Genomic DNA, 19645 nt, shown 5'->3' with positions numbered 1-19645 from the left:
CATGCCAACTTGTCAGAAATTTGTGGGTTAGAATAAATCGCCACGAAAAATCTGTGGGGTTACGGTGATGGAGCAGGGAAGAGGACCAGGAAAATATACCCTGTCGGAGAGTCACTGCAGACTCGAAGAGCCTGATGGCCTCCTTTTGCACTGTATGGATTCGAAGACAATTATTGATCTTTTCATCAACTGCATTCCCTAAACTCCATATTCATTATGCAAACGTAATTGGAGCAGCGCTGGTAAGCTTACTTCCAGCAATGTAGCTCAAACAGACATGAGAGTTTCTTTACTGAATTTTCAGTCATCTACCTGAATCACTCAAACATTCTGGGTTCATGCCTACCATTAAGGATACCTGTGGCCACGGAGGGGCATCATGGTGATTGAATAAGCAGTGATCCTCAATTGAGTTACAATTAATGAATCAGTCGTTATAGTAAAAGACTGAGTTTTTATTTGCTGTTAAAATGTAAAATCTTAATTGCTGTGTATGTAACGAATGTGCAATGAAGATAAATTTTTAAAGTTTATTTATTTGTGTCACAAGTAGGCTCACATTAACACTGCAATGAAGTGACTGTGAAAATCCCCTAGTCACCACATCCGGCGCCTGTTCGGGTTACACTGAGGGAGAATTTAGCATGACCAATGCACCAAACCAGCACGTCTTTCAGACTGGGGAAGGAAACAGGAGCGGCTGGAGGAAACCCACGCAGACACGGGGAGAACGTGCAGACACCACATGGACAGTGACCCAAAACGAGAATCGAAACCAGATCCCTGGCGCTGTGAGGCAGCAATGCCAACCACTGTGCCACCGTGCCGCAGCTGGCGTAGTGTACCGGCGAGAGAGATCTTCAAACTCTGATTAGCCTCAACATTTGAAACTGTGTGAATAAGGGGATTGTATAGAATCAGATAAAGGGATAGCATGAACCAGTTCTCTTGTATTCCTGTCTAAGATAATGAGAGAAAGTGGTGTCAGTAATTGAGGATCCAATTCAATTAATCTGGAGACCAAATTGACCAATTGTCATGTTCCAACAGGCCCAACTCTGACATGTGGTAACGGTCACTTTGGGGATAAAAGTAGAGGTTCTGAAGGTTTTCCTTGTGAACCAAATTCTGAAGCCTCCCAAGGCCGAGTTCCAAGGAAATTACTGTCAAAGAAGGAGCCAGACTCCCGAGGCTGAATTCCACAAGAATTACTGTCAAAGAAGGAGCCAGAGAGGGTTACTCTTCTACGGACTGATCACCCGCATGAAGTTGTGAAAGTCAATGTCTTAAAGTTTATTTATTAGTCACAAGTAGGCTTACATTCACGCTGCAATGAAGTTACTGTGAAATTCCCCTAGTTGCCACACTCTGGCGCCTGTTCAGGTACACTGAATGAGAGTTTAGCATAGCCAATCCACCTAACCTGCACATCATTGGGCTGTGGGAGGAAACCGGAGGACGCGGAGGAAACCCATGCAGACATGGGGAGAATGTGCAGACTCCACACAGACAATGACCTAAGCCAGGAATTGAACCCAGGTCCCTGGCACTGTAAGGCAGCAGTAACCACTGTGCCACCGTATTCAGTTGTTCAGTAAACCTTTTTCATTCAATAAACTTCTTTTTAAATTTACTGTCCAGAGAATTCTGCCTTTACCACAAAGAGGTCAGGGAACAGATAGAGAGAAACCATTTGGGTCCAGAACATTGTGAACATCCTTTTACTCTGGTTGTCTTTGATCCTCAAGTCATTTTCTGTTTGTTTTAACCATGTTCTGTTTCATTAATAAACTTTTATCAGTAAAAATATTTGATTTTGCTGGACTTTTGCTGATGAGATTGATGCACTTTAGGGAAAGTGGGTGAGAGGGGTTGGCAGGCTCTTTAACAGAAAGTGAGTCCCTCGAAGGTAATTGGCAAAGGAGCCAGAGGGGGAGATAAGATTTTATTTTTTGACACAGCGAATTGTTCTGATCTGCCTGAAAGCAGATTCAATAGAATCTTTCCAAAAGGTAAAAACTTGAAAGGGAAGAATTTGCAGGACTGTGGGGACAGATCAGTGTGGTAGGATGAATCAGAGAGTCCTTTCAAAGAGATAGCAGGGGCACGATGGGCTGAATGGACTCCTGCATCCTGTCAATCTCAGCCTCCTGCTTTTGTGCAGGTTTGAAGGGCAGATTTCAGTGCAGCCTCTTCCCTGTATATGTAATTAAAGAGACAGGTTTCTCTTTAGCTCTGAGTGACTGATATAACAATTGGTTGGAGGCCCATTTCCCACTCAGTCCTCCAGCACCTTCCTGTCTCTCTATTAGTGTGACGCCCAGGGCAGTTTCCCAACTGGGGCGCAGGCCTCGTTATTCTCAGCTAAATTCAGCCCTCAACTCCATCGCCTGGCTGTCATTGACACGAGCAATAGAGAGACAGAAAGGTGCCCCAGGCTCAAATGGGAAATCAAAACTTGTGGCTTTAAATGAACTGTTAGAATTTCTGTGACAATCAATAATTTAAAAAATGAATTCTAAACCCAGTGAATAAATTAAAGAATCACATGACAAAACTTCAAGTTTTTTGACATTTACTCCAACAAACTGGAAGCAACAATGATTAAACACTGTTCTTTGTTGGGAACATTGCCCTTACTCTGTAAAATTGAACTTTGTCCTTTTATTCTCAACACAATCAAATATCCCACTGAACAATTATATTTTACTCTGTCTCCAAAATTCTCCAAAAACCAGCCCAAAGTGATTCTTCACTCCTCAAGAGTTTATTTCCATTGTTTTCCTTTTCCAGTCGGGCAACCTTTAATCCCAGAACTGTCCTTCACAGTGATGGTTCTCCTGGACATTTTCCCACTAACACAAGCAAGGCGAATCTTCCAGCCTTGTTTCACAATTCTCAGGAATCTGTGACCAACATTCGACATCGGAGCAGAAGTCGGCCATTTGGCCCTTTGAGTCTGCTCCACCATTTATTTAGATCATGGCTGGTCTGTTTGTGTTGAGTTCCATATTCCCGTTCTACACCTGATACTTTTGACGCCCTTATCCAACAAGAATTGGTATAAAGGCAAAATTCTGCTGTTACGGGAATCTGAAACAGAAACAGAAAATGCTGGAGAATCTCAGCAAGTCTGACAGCATCTGTAGAGAGAGAATAGAGACAAAATTTTGAGTCAGGATAACCCTTTGTCAGAGGTGAAGACAAGGAAAATCGGACAAAATTCATACTGTAAGAGTCAAGAATTGGGAAGCAAACTATTAAACCTCCTCTGAACCACTTTCAATGCATTTGTATCATTTCTTAAATAGGAGACTAAGCTGCACCCAGTATTCAAGATGCAGTCTCAGCAACGCCCGGTATAACTGAAGCAGAACATCTTTACTTCTATGTTCAATTTCTCTCGTAATAAAGGATCACATTCCATTTGTAAGAACTTTGATTTATTTGAACTAAGATTTATGGGGGTTCTCTTGTTTACAAAAACCTCCCCAATCGTAAATCACACCAGGTTCCAGTGTCTTAACCATATGGCAAGAAAGAATACTTTAAATGGTGAATTCAGAAAGTTTGTTAATCATTAAAAATGTAACAAGTCAGAAAGATAAAAAACAGAGTGTCGATTAACAGTTAATGGAGAAAGTTTAACATTAACAATTGAACAGACTTCTCTCCATCCCTCTCAGACCAGGACATGAAGTGACCGCTCCAAAAACGTGGATAACTTGTAAAACCAACATCTCTCCACACTTCTCTGTAAACATCTCTCCCTCCACCTCTCTCTACCAAATTGCCTTCTCAAGATCACTTTTTTATACTTTAAAAATGTCAAAAGCCCATCTTAGCCAATTCCCATAAATCTTCAATTGTGAACTAAAATAGACACACAAGTTTTCGGGCGATTTAAAAACAAATGAACTGTCTGCTGAAAGGGTTAACTTTTCTACAGAACCTAAAGGGGTGGGGAGTGAGCAGCAAAAACTTGGCACACAATTACATCACTTTACACAAGTTTAAAACAAAACAAATGATTTTAAACTTCATCTATTAATTTTTTTTGTTATGTTCCTCAACCTATTTTATTTGATCAGTTTTTGTTAGGGATGGGTAACTTCTGTTCTTTATAAACTGATTCACTCATTTTGTTCATTCTACATGGGCTCAGAGAATCAGAACCCAGACTTTATCATCCTTATCCTTTTTCTCCTTCTGCCACCACTCCCTCTGTTTTGCGGGAGGGTCGTGGGGATTCCAATCAGAACTAATCATTTTATCATAAAAGTAAAATACTGCGGATACTGGAATCTGAAAAAACCCCAGAAAATGCTGGAAAATCTCAGCAGGTCTGACAGCATCTGTGGGGACAGAATAGAGCCAATGTTTCGAGTCTGGATGACCCTTTATAAGAGCTCTTACGAAGTGTCATCCAGACTCGAAAGGTTGGCTCTATTCTCTCATAATTTTAATCGATAAGTTTCTTGTTCTTAGTTTCCAAATGGCAGGTAAGAGACTTGTCCAGTCCCCACTTGAGCTCTGATTTGTCACTGGCCATGCTTGGGTAGGATTATAACCATTAGAATCTACTCTCAGAGATCTGCTTTTCAGTCCAGTGCTACTTGGAGTATACCGTCACTTCACCGACTATCAAGTCACAAGTCCCTCACAGTCCTTATCAAAAATTCATGATAAAATAATTTAAACATGCCTGAGAACACTTCTTAGCTTCTGAGTCAGCTTCCTCCCCCCGTTTGTTGATTAGTCAGACCCCTTTTTTACAGATTCCAGGTATCTCAGCCGCTGAACACCAGCCGGTCCTGCAATAATCTCATAGAATCTCTACAGTGCAGAAGGAGGCCATTCAGCCCATCAAGTCTGCACCAACCACAATCCCACCGACCCTATCCCCATAACCCCATGCATTTACCCCAGCTAGTCCCGCTGACACTAAAGGGCAATTTAGCATAGCCAATCCACCTAACCCGCACATCTTTGGACTGTGGGAGGAAACCGGAGCACCCGGAGGAAACCGACACAGACACGGGGAGAATGTGCAAACTCCACACAGACAGTGGCCCAAGCTGGGAATCGAACCCGGGTCCCTTGCACTGTGAGGCAGCAGTGTTAACCACTGTGCCACGCGCCGCCCCAATTTAATTCTAACTCATCCTGAGTAAATATTCTCACCAAGTGTAAGTACACCCACAGGGAGGGATTTCCAGCTACACATTCCAGACTTTCACTGGACTGTAGGTGGATACCAGATTGATATATTCCATTCAACCACACCCAAGGTGAGTTATTCCAATTCCTTTATTGTCCAGGACAATATATTCACAATATCTTTTAAAACAGAAATTCAACATTCCCATTTGATTTCAGGTATTAACATATTCTGTTAGTTTGTTCTTTATTGTCGATGTCAGGCTGGGGTTGTTCCTCTTGGATAAAAGGAGGTTGAGGGGAGATTTGATAGAGGTGGACAAGATTCTGACAGGTTTAGATAAGGTGGACAAAGAAAAGCTGTTCCCATTAGCTGACGGGACAAGGACGAGGGGGACACAGATTTATGGTTTTGGGTCAGAGATGCAGGGGGGGATGTGAGGAAGAACATTTTGATGCAGCGAATGGTAATGACCTGGAACTCGCTGCCTACGAGGGTGGAGGAAGTGGAAATAATAAACAATTACAAAGGAAATTGGATGGGCATTGGGGGGTTTCAAACAAAAATAGTGACTCTTAACTTCCTCACACCCTGTCAGTCTGTGATCTTTGTGAAATTTGAAACCAGGTATTCGCAACAAGACTCAAAGAGCATCAGCCCACTGGAGGCTGAGACCAGCCAGTCCAGCACAAAGAAACCCTCCGACCCTCCCCATTGACCAACTGTGAGAATGAACAAAATGCAGTCCTGGATGTAATTGAGAGCAGAAACAATAACAGCAGAATCCAACCCCTGGAATCACTCGTGAACTCGTTGGTGTCTCAGCAGCTGGGATAAAAGACTGAATCTCTTCTCACACACAGAGCACGTGAACGGCCTCTCCCCAATGTGAATTCGCTGGTGTGTCAGCAGGCTGGATGAATCACAGAATCCCTTCCCACACTGAGAGCAGGTGAATGGCCTCTCCCCAGTGTGAAATCGCTGGTGTCTCTGCAGGTGGGATGACTGAGTGAATCCCTCTCCACATCGAGAGCAGGTGAATGGCCTCTCTCCAGTGTGAACTCGTTGGTGTTTCCGCAGGGTGGATGAACAAGCGAATCCCTTCCCACACTGAGAGCAGGTGAACGGTCTCTCCCCAGTGTGAACTCGCTGGTGTCTCTTCATGTTGGATGAGTGAGTGAATCCCTCCCCACACTGAGAGCAGGTGAATGGTCTCTCCCCAGTGTGGCTGCGCCGATGAGCTTCCAGCAGAGATGGAGCTCTGTATATCTTGCCACAGTCCCCACATTTCCATGGTTTCTCCATGGTGCAGGTGTCCTTGCCTCTGTCTTGGGTGGACAATCAGTTGAAGCCTCGTCCACACACAGAACACGGGTACAGTCTCTCCCTGCTGTGAATGGTGTGATATTTATTCAGGCTGTGTAACTGGTTAAAGCTCTTTAGTCAGTGCACTGGAAGACTCTCACTCGAGTGTGGCAGTGTGTTGGTGCTTTTCCAGTCACACTGATGTTCGAAATCTTTTCAAATCAACAGACCGGACAATCATTTCTCCTTCTAGATTCAAAGTTAGATGACATTCAGCTCCCATGGAATATGACTCTGTCACGTCTAGACGTGACGTTTGAGATTTCGGCCTGTGATTCCTCTTTCAATATCTTGTAAAACAAGTTTACAAAAGTCATCAGTGTCAGGACAGGATAGAAATTCAGAGCAGACAATTCTAGTTTCTATGGAACATTCTTTCCTATTTCAGTCCCAAAAAGCTGTAAATCTCCATCCCACACATTCTCCCTCCATTCTCACTCTGCTGTATCTAATATTCACCCTCCCAATTCTCCTGAAGGTGCAGATTGAGGCTGATTGACAGATCCATGCTCACTGCTTCCTGTCCTGGACACAGAGACCATAACAAATAGGAGCTGCAGTCGGCCATTTGGCTCATCGATTCTTTTAAACTATTCAATGAGATAATTTGTTCATCTACCTCAGCATCATTCTCCCCACACTAAACCCATATCCCTGGATATCTTCAAAACTAGAAACCAATCAATCTCTCTCTTGAAAATAGTTGATGACTGAGGTTTCACTGTCCTCAGGGGTTGAGAATTCCAAAGCTTTACCACATCCTTGAGTGAAGAAATCCCCCCACATATTAGCTTTTGCTCCATCTTCTTGTCTGTTCCCCATAACCCTTGACACCCTTGTCAGTCAAAGATCTGTCTAACTGGAATATATTCAATGATCCTCAGCCTCCACTGATCCCTGTGAAAGAGAAATCCAAAAGACTAACAACCCTCTGAGGGAAGAGATGTCTGGAAATATATAACGTAGCTACAGTTCCATATTACAAGATATTCAGATCCCAAGGAATATGACTCTTTCGAGATGTGACGGTTGAGATTTTTGCCTGTGATTCCTCATTCAAAATCCTGTGAAATGAGTTTGCAAAAGTCATCACAGTCAGTATCGGATAGAAATTCAGAGCAGACAATTCTAGTTTCTATGGAACATTCTTTTCTATTTCATTCCCAAAATGTTATAAATCTCCAACCATATCTATGGATTCATTTTAAAAATGAAAGTGAATGGGCGCTTGAAGGAAATAAACTTTCAGGAGAAGGGGGATATAGAGTGGGAATGGGACTGGAATGTTATACAGAGAGTCAGCATGGACTCGAGTTACCAAATGGATTCCTTCTGTGCTGTAATGACTTTATGACTGGAAGTGTATAACATCGCGACAGCATTATATTACAATGCAAGAAATAATAATAAATATATTTTATTGCAGAAACATCAATAATATATCTCATCTGGGTACCATATAATAACACCAGACATATCTCTGTCCTATATTAACGTACTGTCCCCTTAAATGTCAGCCATCTCCTGCCCTTTAATTGTGAACATTTGAAAAGAGACCATCCTTTTAGACAGAAAGAAGATTAACGTTTCAGGGTGGGCAGAATGAATTACAGGGAATAAAAATGTATCAGATTTTATTGGTCAATATAAGCTCAGAAGTGGAAGGGAAATGATCTCCAGTGGAAGAGAAACAATTCCTGAACATTGTGAGACTAAGCTGGTAAATCAGCAGTGAATAGAGTTGTGAAGTGGTAAAAACCTCATCAAGACATAGCTTGCAGAAATAATAGTTAAAATACACCCATTATAAGAGGAGAGGAAGGTAGACAATGGCAGAGAGCTGATCAGGGAGGGCAGAGGTGAAACAGAGAAATGGATGGCCGTTTAAAAATTCATAAAAAGCATGGTTAGCAAGTTTGCAAACGATACTAAATTAGGAGGTATCGCTGATAGTGAAGAAGATTATCAAAAATTACAGGGGGATCTTGATCAGTTGATCGGTTAGAGAAGTGGCCGCTGATTGGAAAATGGATTTCAGTACAGATAATACAGAGTACAGAGGCACAACCTCAGGCTAAAGGGACGATCCTTTAAAACAGAGATAAGGAGGAATTTCTTCAGCCAAAGAGTGGTGAATTTGTGGAACTCTTTGCCGCAGAAGGCTGTGGAGGCCAGGTCATTGACTGTCTTTAAGACAGAGATAGATAGGTTCTTGATTAATAAGGGGATCAGGGGTCATGGGAAAAAGGCAGGAGAATGAGGATGAGAAAAATATCAGCCATAATTGAATGGCGGAGCAGACTTGACGGGACAAGTGGCCTAATTCTGCTCCTATGTCTTATGGTCTTAAGTGTGAGTGTTGCATTTTGGAAAGTCAAACCAGGGTAGGACTTATACAATGAATGGTAAGGCTCTGGGGAGTGTTGAGGAACAGAGGAACCTCGGAGAAGTACATAGTTTGTTGAACGTAATGTCACAGGTAGACAGAGTGGTGAAGAAGGCATTTAGCACACTGGCCTTCATCAGTCAGGGCACTGAGTATAGGAGTTGGGACATTATGTTATAGTTGTATGAGTCGTTGGCGAGGCTGCACTTGGAGTATTGTGGACAGTTTTTGTAACCCTGTTATAGGAAAGACATTGATAAACTGGAAAGCGTGCAAAGAAGATTTATGAGGATGTTGCCGGGACTAATGGGCCTGAGTGATCGCGTGAGGTTGGACAGGTGAGGGCTTTATTCCTTCGAACATAGGGTGACTATATTGAGGTGTATTAAATAATGAGGGGCATAGATAGGATGAACCCACATTGTCTTTTTGCCAGGGTATGGGAATTGAAAACGAGAGGGCAAAGGTTTAAGGTGAGAGGGGAAAGATTAAAAGGGACCTGAGGGGCAACTTCTTCATGCAGAGGGTGGTGTGTACATGGAATGAGCTGCCAGAGAAAGTGGTTGAGGCAGGTTCAAACAGGAGGTTTAAACATTTAAAAAGCATTTGGATAAGTACATGAATTGGAAAAGATTAGAGGGATATGAGCCAAACATGGGCAATTGGGACTAGCTGGGAGGGCACCATGGTTGGCATGGATCAGTTGGGCCCAAGGGCCTGTTTCCGTGCTGTATTGCTCTATGACTCTATGTGTTGGCTGCATCAGCATCTATTGCCCATAACTCACTGTCCTTGAACTGAGTGGTTTGCATTGCTGGGGGATGTGGTAATTTCCTTCTTTAAAGGACATTATTCAATCAGATGGATTTTTACAACAATTGTCATCAATGGACTTCTAATTCTAGATTTTTACTGAATTCAAATTTCAACATTTGCCATTGTGAGATTCAAACCCAGTGTTCACAGTGCATTGCCCTGGATCCCTGTATTACTAATCCAATAACACTATCACTGCACCATTGCCTCCCCATCCATGGTAAAGAAGCCAGAATAGCCCGAGATCCATGGAATCAGAGCATGCTCTAAATTTAAATTAATGTTCACTAACGCTCACCCCAAAACCATTTCACTGTTTTCACATTTTAAAATCTGCTGCAGCTGAAAAGATCTCAGAGAGATTGGTGTCCGGGAAAAATGTTGCAATCTTCAGATCTTGTCCCTGTGAATGAGGAAAGTTATAGGTGTAATTCAAGGTTAGAAATTCAAGACAGACAAACATTTCTTTTGGTCTGAGTTTGCTGTGTGTAAATCCTCCCCTTCTAACCTCCTGTAAAAGGAGTTTCCAAAATCCATCAGCATCTGTCCAGGGCAGAGATTCAAAACATTCACTCCTCCTTTAACCTGGCACAGAATTACTTTAGCTGGGTCAAAATTGCAGTGGAGGCAGTTCAGAGAAGATCCAGTTGGTTGATTCCTGAAATGCCGAGTTTTATCTTTCAGGTTGAGCAGCTGGGGCCTGTACTCTTTGGAGTTTAGAAGACTGAGAAGTAATCTTAATGAAACATCTGGGAATTTAAGGGCGGCACGGTGGCTAGCACTGCTGCCTCACAGCGCCAGGGTCCCAGGTTCAATTCCAGCCTGTGTGGAGTTTGCACGTTTACTCTCCATGTCTGTGTGGGTTTCATCCAGGTGCTCTGGTTTCCTCCCACAGTCCAAAGATGTGCGGGTTAGGTGGATTGGCCATGCCAATCAATTTAGACCCTAGTGTCAAATGCATGGGGTTGTGGGGATGTGGCCTGGGTGGGATTGTGGTCTGTACAGACTCGATGGGCCGAATGGCCTCCTTCTGCACTGTCAGGATTCTATGATTCATATGATATAAGGTGCTTGACAAGGTAGATGCTGAGAGGATGTTTCCTCTGGTGTGGAAATCAAGTAAAAATAAATCATAGAAATCATAGAAACCCTACAGTGCAGAAGGAGGCCATTCGGCCCATCGAGTCTGCACCAACCACAATCCCACCCAGGCCCTACCCCCACATATTTTACCCGCTAATCCCTCTAACCTACACATCCCAGGACTCTAAGGGGCAATTTTTTAACCTGGCCAATCAACCTAACCCGCACAGCTTTGGACTGTGGGAGGAAACCGGAGCACCCAGAGGAAACCCACGCAGACACGAGGAGAATGTGCAAACTCCACACAGACAGTGACCCGAGCCGGGAATCGAACCCGGGACCCTGGAGCTGTGAAGCAGCAGTGCTCACCACCGTGCTACCGTAAAGGATAAAGGATCTCAAATTTAAGATGAAGAGAGATCTTTTCTCTCAGCGGGTTGTTGATCTTTGGAACTCTGTCTTCACCAGTGAGGATTGGAGGCAGGTCATTGAATATATTCAAAGCTGAGGTTTTGATCCACAAGAGAGTTAAGGGTATGGACGGGGTGGGGGAGCAAAGTAGACATGATCTTATTGAATGATGCAGCAGGCTCGATGGGCCGAATGACGGGCTCCTGTTCCGAATTCTTATTCTGATGGTCTTGGATAGCTGCGCATGCGCCCTGCTCCCTATTGTCCCTCTGAAGATCGAGGTTCTGAACCAGCCCCTGAAACCACGCCCATTGTGACCCGCCACCGACAGCAGCGCATGCGCCCTCCGTCCCCGCTGAAACAAGATGGCGGCCGATAACCGGGGCCTGTTCCCGGGATAAAAGCCTGGCAGCTCTAAACCCGGGATCTGCAGGGACTTATTCAGGCCGTGCGGCCTACAACGGGTGTTTGGAAGCCATAGCTCCCTCCCTACCCGACTCCCGGCTCCATTTCTCCCACAGCCCAACCGACTCACCCGCAGAAAAATGTGCCAACTCCCGCACTCGGAAGACTCCGAGCAAAGCGACAGTGCGCACGCTCCAGATATAGCATTGCGCCTGCGCAATAGGCTCCTGTGGAATGAATAGGACATTTTCACACCCGCAGGGGCACCTGGGAATTAACGGCGTCATTGTCAAAGACGATAATAGAAAATTATCTTGTGCAATTAAGATAAATTAATTTTTAAAAATGCATTCCTCGGAATTTGTGCGCTGCCATTCTTTATTTCAAAATTGATTTAAACCAGTGCTCTCCTGTGGGAATACTCCGAGTTTTAAAAACTTTTCCCACTGGTTTCCCTCTCTCTCTGCTCCCCTGAAGGTGCTCACACTGGTTGGGTAAATCCCACAGAGACTGGTTTCTTTCACTTTCTTTCTCCTGATGCTGAATATTCTGTTTTATGGAATGATACATCACAGATGGAAACCATTTGGCTCAAACGATTTATGATAGTGTCAATGGAGAGGAACTGTTTCCCAGAAGCAGGAGGGTCTTTCGATGGAGAGAATCTATTTCTCAGGTGCAGGAAGGTCTGTCGATGGGGAGAATCTATTTCCCAGATATTGGAGGGTCTGTCAATAGGAAGAAACTGTTTCCCAGGTGCAGGAGGGTCTCTAAGCAGAGGACACAGAGATTTAACATAATTGACAACATTACTGGAGGGGGTGATGAGGATAAGTTTTTACACAATTTGATTTAATCTGGAATGCAAACTGACAGGTGCTAGAATCAGGTTTGATAGTAAATTTCAAAGGGAATTGGATAAATACCTGCAGAGGGTAAATTGACAAGAGTTATGGTGAATGGGATTAATTGGACAATTCATTCATCTTTGTGACATTCTGAATGTTTCTCTCCTGAGGTGTTAACATTTGATCTTTTCAATCACAATGTGTCTCAAACAGAAGAGCAAAACATTGGGTTTGATGAGCTGTCAGGTCTGTTTCCCATGTGACTGTGTAACTTAAGAATTGCAGATAACCATGAGAAGGAACTGATTATTTTCAGTTCCTCGAACAGATACACCTCAGATATCAGAAATCCCTGGAGTTCCCCATGTCCTCATTATTCTCCCCTTGAGTCTAACAGCTCTCAGTCAAGCAGAGTCAGTAACACATGCCTCTGCCATGATGTCTGCATCCCTATTTTACCACTCACCTCCCAGTGACACTCGGCATAACACAGAAACCTCAAAATATCATTGCCCACTTACACCTTGTCCTCCTATTACAAACAAATGTTTGTTGGGCCTCTTGTCTCCCTTAACGTCAGATTACTTGCAGGCAAAATGACCTCAGAGACACTGGAACCGACCTTTGTGATTATTACACCAGATTCCAATCAGCCCCAGGAGCTGCAGTTGTAAAATACAGCAAAATTGGAATAACAGGCAGGTTATTGTCAAATCGTTAGTGGCAGAGTGACACATAACAGAATTGGAATCTATTATATCAATAGACCATGACTCACTCGCTATCAAATGAGACCCAAACTTTGGTTATGGTGCACTAGATACTGAGTGTATTATCATTACATTGGACCCCGGGACCTAGAATACCTGATGCTAAAATGCCACCCCTATTACCTTCCATGGGAGTTCACCTCTTAGCCTGACAGCAGTTTACTTCCCACCCCACGCAGACGTGAAGACCACGCTGGACGAAATATACACTATCACAAATAGTCTTGAGACGAAACCTCCTGAGGCCTTGTTCATCTTAGCTGAAACTTCAATCAGACCAAGCTCAAGGGCGTTCTACTAAGATACCAGCAACACATCTCCTGTTCCATCAGAGGCCCAAACATCCTAGACCACTGCTATACAAATATCAAACATGCCTACCACTCTATCGCCAGCCCACACCTTGGCAAATCACGGCTGTGCTCTCCTGCTTAAAAGCAAAATCTGAAATAGAAGAATCTGTCAAAGAACGTCGTGCAATGCTGGTCTGAGGAATCGGATGATCTCCTACTGGACTGCTTAGCGCCAATAGACTGAATAGTATTTAAAAACTGCGACCAGCCTGAATGAGTACACCACTACAATAACTGACTCATTAGTAAGCGTGTAGAAGACTGTGTGCCAAAGAAGCAAATCCACGTGTTTCCCAACTGGAAACCATGGATGAACAGGGAGAGCCACTGTCTGCTGAAGTCCAGATCTGAGGCGTTCATGTCAGGTGACTCTGACCTATACAAGACAGTAAGAAGTCTCACAACAGCAGGTTAAAGTGCAACAGGTTTATTTGGTTGCACAAGCTTTTGGAGTGTCACTCCTTCAGGTGAAGAAAGAGTGACACTCCGAAAGCTTGTGCTACCAAATCAACCTGTTGCACTTTAACTTGATGTTGTGAGACTCCTTACCGTGCCTACTCCAGTCCAACGCCAGCATCTCCACATCATCGATATAAGATAGCCAGATGTGATCCATCAAAGATGCCAAAAGACAGTACCGGACCAAGCTAGAGTCCCAGGCTATCCACATGGACTCCAGCCGACTATGGCATGGTCTGCAAGACATAAAAGGCTATGAGTTGAACGCAGGCAAAATCTGACCTGCCTGCCTGCCGTCTGACCTGCCTGCCTGCCGTCTGGCCTGCCTGCCTGCCGTCCGGCCTGTGGAGGGTGTGCTCTCCCCGGAGGGAGGGAGGACAAGGAGTGACTGGAGGGGAGAGGGGGGGGGGTGGCTTTCGCAACGGGTGACTGGAGGGGAGAGGAGGTGTGGCTTTCGCAACGGGTGAAATAAAACACCCAGTGTGGGTGGGGAACAGAGCCGGTGGGTGGAGAGATTTCATTAACACCGGACTCGGGTCGCAAAGTTCGAGTAAAAATCTAACGGTCCCCCATTTGGACCGAGAGGATTGTTCGGTAGTTCTCTCGGTGTGGGGCCTGGCTCGCCGATCGCCATCTTTATAAGGGGCAATGTTCCGGTAAGGACGCTGCCAGCTTTATAGGGGGCAATACCAGTAGCAGGAGAGAACTTTATGCATTTCTATGTTAAAAGCAAAATACTGAGGGTGCTAGAAATCTGAAATAAAAACCGAAAATGGTGGATTGCTATCCTAGGCTGACAGTAATGCATTTACAGGATACGCAAAAGAGAGAATTCACAATTCAAAACATTGCATCTAGATTCAGTCGATTCATCAAGATCATTGACCTTTGAATGTGTAAAGAAGCTGTTCTGTGTGTGGGAAAAGATTTCAGCTATCAATGCGTCTGGTATTTGAAAATAAGAATGATAATTTCAAAATCAAGATTCCGCTTGACTGGAAATCATGGCAAAGTACTGCAGATGCTGAAATCTGATGAAGGGTCATCCTGACTCGAAAAGTTGGCTCTATTCTCTGTCCACAGATGCTGTTAGACCTGCTGAGAGTTTCCAGCATTTTCTGCTTTTGTTGTGACTGGGAATCAATGTGGGTGAGCAGGCACTGAGGTCTTGGGGCTAACTGGACTTGCTGTCATAGAGTCACACAGCACAGAAAGAGATCCTTCAGCCCATAAGTGAACAAGTGAGGAAAAGATGTTCCACAGAATCAGAATTGTCTATTCAGAATTTCTGTCCTGTACTTCCGAGGATTAATTTTATAAACTCCTTTTACAGGCTATGAGAAAGGGAGGAATTCCAAACAAGAACATCAAACCAAATATGACATCCAACATCTACTCACTTGATTCATCAGCGCTTGAATATTGTGGACCTTTGAATGTGGAATGAGAAATGTTTCTTTGTTCTGTCTGAGGATTTCAAACTGGAAGTTTTGAAACAATTGACTGGAAAAGCACCGAGTGAGAGTGTTCCAGTGAACTGACTGTGGAAAGAGCTTTAACCAGTTATACAGCCTGATAAAACATCACAGCATTCACAGCAAGGAGAAACCATACAGTTTGGACAAGGTTTCAACTGATTGTCCAACCTGGAGAGTCACAAGGACACTGGCATCATGGAGAAACTGTGGAAATGTGGGGACTGTGGGAAGGGCTTCAATTACCCAAAGCTGAGAAAACGTTATCATTGTCACACTGATGAGCCACCATTCACCTGCTCTGTCTGTGGGAAGCGATTCACTCAGTCATCCCACCTCACTGACCATCAACTTGTACACAGTGATCAGAGACCTTTTAAATGCTCTGATTGTGAGAAGACGTTTAAAAGCAAGAAGCATCTGGTAGCACATCAGCTTGTTCACACTGGGAAGAGGCCGTTCTTCTGCTCTGTGTGTGGGAAGAGATTCAATCGGTCATCCCACCTTCTGACACATCAGCAAGTTCACACTGGGGAGAGACCATTCCTCTGCTCTGTGTGTGGTAAAGGATTCATTCAGTCATCCCAACTTCTGAGACATCAGCGAGTTCACACTGGGGAGAGGCCATTTACCTGCTCTGAGTGTGGGAAGGGATTCAGTCAGTTGTCCGACCTTCTGGTACACCAACGAGTTCACACTGGGGAGAGGCCATTCACCTGTTCTGTGTGTCGGAACAGCTTTGCTCAGTCATCTACTCTTCAGAGACACCAACGAGTTCATACTGGAGAGAGGCCATTCACTTGCTCTGAGTGTGAGAAGGGATTCATTCAGTTATCCGACCTTCTGAGACACCAGCGAGTTCACAAATTATTGTAGAATTTGGAGTTTGTCATTGCTGCTTTTAGAGACATCCAGGACTGAACATGTGGCTGTGTAACCTGAGGTGTGTAAGAAATATGTCCCAGCCATGCTCTTCCATGATTCAGTGGTCCTGGAGGGAGAACAGAAACTCCTTTACAACTGGGTTTAGAGTCAGGAAGAACAATGGTGAATATTGGAAATGTGATGTGAAGTCAGAGATTGGTGTTAAATTGGGATCTGTTCCTGACTGAGACTTTGAGAATAAATGGAAATGTGGAATGAACATTTAAAATGTTTGTGATATTCCTGATCTATCATTATCAGACAATAACAACACCCTACATTTATATTGTCTCTTTAACACAGTAAATGTGAGAACTGACACTGTTTTCAGATGATGTCATTGATGGGAATATGTTGATGAGAAATAAGAGGCCAAGGCTGGAGCCTCTGGAGACACCAGAGGTAAGTGTGGGAATCTGAAGGGAAGATATTACAAGTGATTCTCTGACTCTAATTAAAAACAGAAGAATAGTTTTAAAGTTTAATGTTTATTTATTAGTGACTTGCGGCCCTGCAATGAAGTTACTATGAAAATCCCCTCGTCGACACATTCCTGCGCCTGTTCGGGTACGCTGTGGAGGAATTTAGCATTCTCAATGCTAACCAGCACATCTTTTGGACTGTGGAGGAAACCAGAACATCTGGAGGAAACCCATGCAGACAAGGGGAGAATGTGCAGACTCTGCACAGACAGTGGCCCAAGCTGAGAATCGTACCCTGGCGCTTGTGGCAGCAGTGCTCGCCACCGTGCCACCCATATAGAACCAGGAGAGAGCAGCCCCATCCAGCTGGACGACAGTGGAGAGGGATGGAGCAGGATGATGTGGGCGACCATGTCAAAGGCTGCCAATAGGTCGAGGATGAGATAGGTCGCAGTCTCATAGGATGTCAGTGGAGATTTGACAAGGGCTGTTTCAGTAATGTGGCAAGGCAGAAACCTGATTGGAGAATTCAAAGATGGAGTTCTGGGAAAGATGGTTTTGTGTTTTGGGAGATGACAAAACATTCAGAGTGAATGAGGGGGAGGGGCCGGAGGACCAGGGAGAGCGGCGAGTCCTCCAACCAATCGGAGTGAATAAGGGGCGGGGCTGGAGGACCAAGCGAGAGCAGCTCGTCCTCCAACCGGAGTGAATGAGGGGGCGGGGCTGGAGGACCAGGGAGAGCGGCTCGTCCTCCAACTAGAGTGAATGAGGGGCAGGGCTGGAGGACCGAGCGAGAGTGGCTGGTCCTCCAACCAATCAGAGTGAATGAGGGGCGGGGCTGGAGGACCGAGCGAGAGCAGCTGGTCCTCCAACCAATCGGAGTGAATGAGGGGCGGGGCTGAGGGCGAGTTGCACTGTGGTGATCTGGAGCATGCGCGGTTGAGGAAATATTCAGTCCGGGCGATAACACCGGGTAAACCAGGAATGAGTGATGGAGCCGGTGGGTGGGCGGACTTGGAGGCTTCATAAAAGTCCCGTTTGGCCGCAAGTCCCCAATAGGAAGCTCGGATTCGGTATTTGAACCGTTGACAGCTGCTCGGGCATTTTCCCCGATTCAGGCCGGGGTGAACGATCGCCATCTTGACAGTGTGCGGCCGAGCGCACGCGCAGACAGAGGGAGCTCCAGGCTGAGGGGTGCCCGTCATTTAGTCTGATTGGTCGGAGGACCAGCTGCTTATGCTCGGTCCTGCAGCCCCGCCCCCTCTTCCTATTGGTCCGAGCTTTCGTCAAAAGCGAGTGGCTTTTGCTATCAAATAAACCTGTTGGACTTTAACCTGGTGTTGTGAAAGATATTCATACCCAGCCTTGCTTACTAGTGTGGGAGGCTGAATGCCTTTTTGGACTGATGCTAGCAGCTAATTAGTGGAAGGTATCACTCATGTAACCACTGCATAGTCGCAGAATGAAACAGATTAGTGTTCATTCTGTATTGTGCAGCCTTGTGATTGTGCTAAAGGCCATCACTTTCAGATCTGAAAAGTGCCTGGGTCAAGGTCAAATTACCCCAGAAAGGGACATTTCGTCTCAAATCTGAAGCAACAGGTGAAGCAAATCATTTCACACTGAAACACATCTTCAACGTTGCGGTAGTTTGTTCAGTTACACACTTGGTGGTCACGTGACTCTGGTTGTAGCATTCCTGAGCCTCATTGGAGGGATTCCTCACATGAGCCGAGTTTGAGGAGAGTATCTCTGGTCTTCAGTGATGCAGCCGCTGAATCTATTCCTGGAAAAAACACATTTGGAATATTGTGATAATGCTGTCTGAATCCATCAGGACAATTTTGTATTCAAGTGTGGGGGGGATAATGCTCACTATTTTATATTCGGATCTGGGGGATAATGTTCACTATTTTATATTCGGGTCTGGGGATAATGTTCACTGTTTTATATTCGGGTCTGGGGGGGATAATGTTCACTCTTTTATATTCGGGTCTGGGGGAATAATGTTCACTGTTTTATATTCGGATCTTGGGGGGATAATGTTTACTGGTTTATACTTGGGTCTGGGAGATAATGTTCACTGTCTGGAATTTGTCAGCTAGGGTTAATTTTGCCTCACGGTGCATTCTCGGTTGTCAGAGCTGTTGTTAAAAACCCTAATTTCCGGTCAGTGATTGAATTGTCTCTGATGGGATGGAGAATCAGAGTGCATGTAATGTGTTTCATGGACAGTGATGGGAATGAGTATAAAATAAACCCAGACCACACCAGGTAATTGTGAGAACATTGAAACCATCACATAAAATCACAGCACCATGTTAGAAAACAGAATGTTTTATCTGAATCTTTGATCAATTTTGTTTGATTCAATACTTTGAGTGACTTCTTGGATAGCTGGCTCATTTCTAACGGCATCATCAGTTTGACAATAAATCCGGCCCTGGTAACTGCTTTTTAAATTTTCTGTTTTAATTTTAAGTGGAACGTTAATATATGCCTAGTACACAGGCCAATTGATCTTTCCAGAGGTGAGTGTGTCTGAGAAATATACAACTGGAAAACCTTTTCCATTCACCTGCTGCAGTGCTGCAGAAAATATATATTGTTCTGACTCTGCCAGCAGGGCTGTGGAATTAATTGGATAGATCTTAAAGAGGTTGGGCAGGATGGGCCAAATTGTTCCCATCTGTGATGTATCATTCCATAAAACAGAATATTCAGCATCAGGAGAAAGAAAGTGAAAGAAATCAGTCTCTGTGGGATT

The 19645-nt window shown here is 44.5% G+C and overlaps 2 protein-coding genes across 4 annotated transcripts in view; one reads left to right on the top strand and one right to left on the bottom strand.

The window, feature by feature from the left end:
* The window catches only part of LOC144480817 (uncharacterized), a 1107688-nt gene that overhangs the window by 526920 nt on the left and 561123 nt on the right, over positions 1-19645 (bottom strand). For 2 of the 3 annotated variants that reach the window (XR_013495715.1, XM_078200431.1), the window contains exon 2: positions 10027-10131. The gene's annotated coding sequence lies outside the window, so the exon portion shown is untranslated. Of the gene's footprint in view, positions 1-6781; positions 6817-10026; positions 10132-19645 lie in introns of those variants that run through there. The other variant, XR_013495716.1, reaches the window with a different exon arrangement.
* Positions 1-19645, top strand: part of LOC144480906 (uncharacterized) — a 433772-nt gene that overhangs the window by 5457 nt on the left and 408670 nt on the right. The window contains 1 exon segment of the mRNA XM_078200533.1: positions 15767-16210. Within this exon segment, the coding sequence (XP_078056659.1) occupies positions 15767-16210 (444 nt within the window).

This window comes from Mustelus asterias, chromosome 30, assembly GCF_964213995.1.
Source record: "Mustelus asterias chromosome 30, sMusAst1.hap1.1, whole genome shotgun sequence".
NCBI classification, from domain to species: domain Eukaryota; kingdom Metazoa; phylum Chordata; class Chondrichthyes; order Carcharhiniformes; family Triakidae; genus Mustelus; species Mustelus asterias.
Note: the sequence above shows the minus strand (reverse complement) of the source record. Positions and strands in the feature narration are given on the sequence as shown.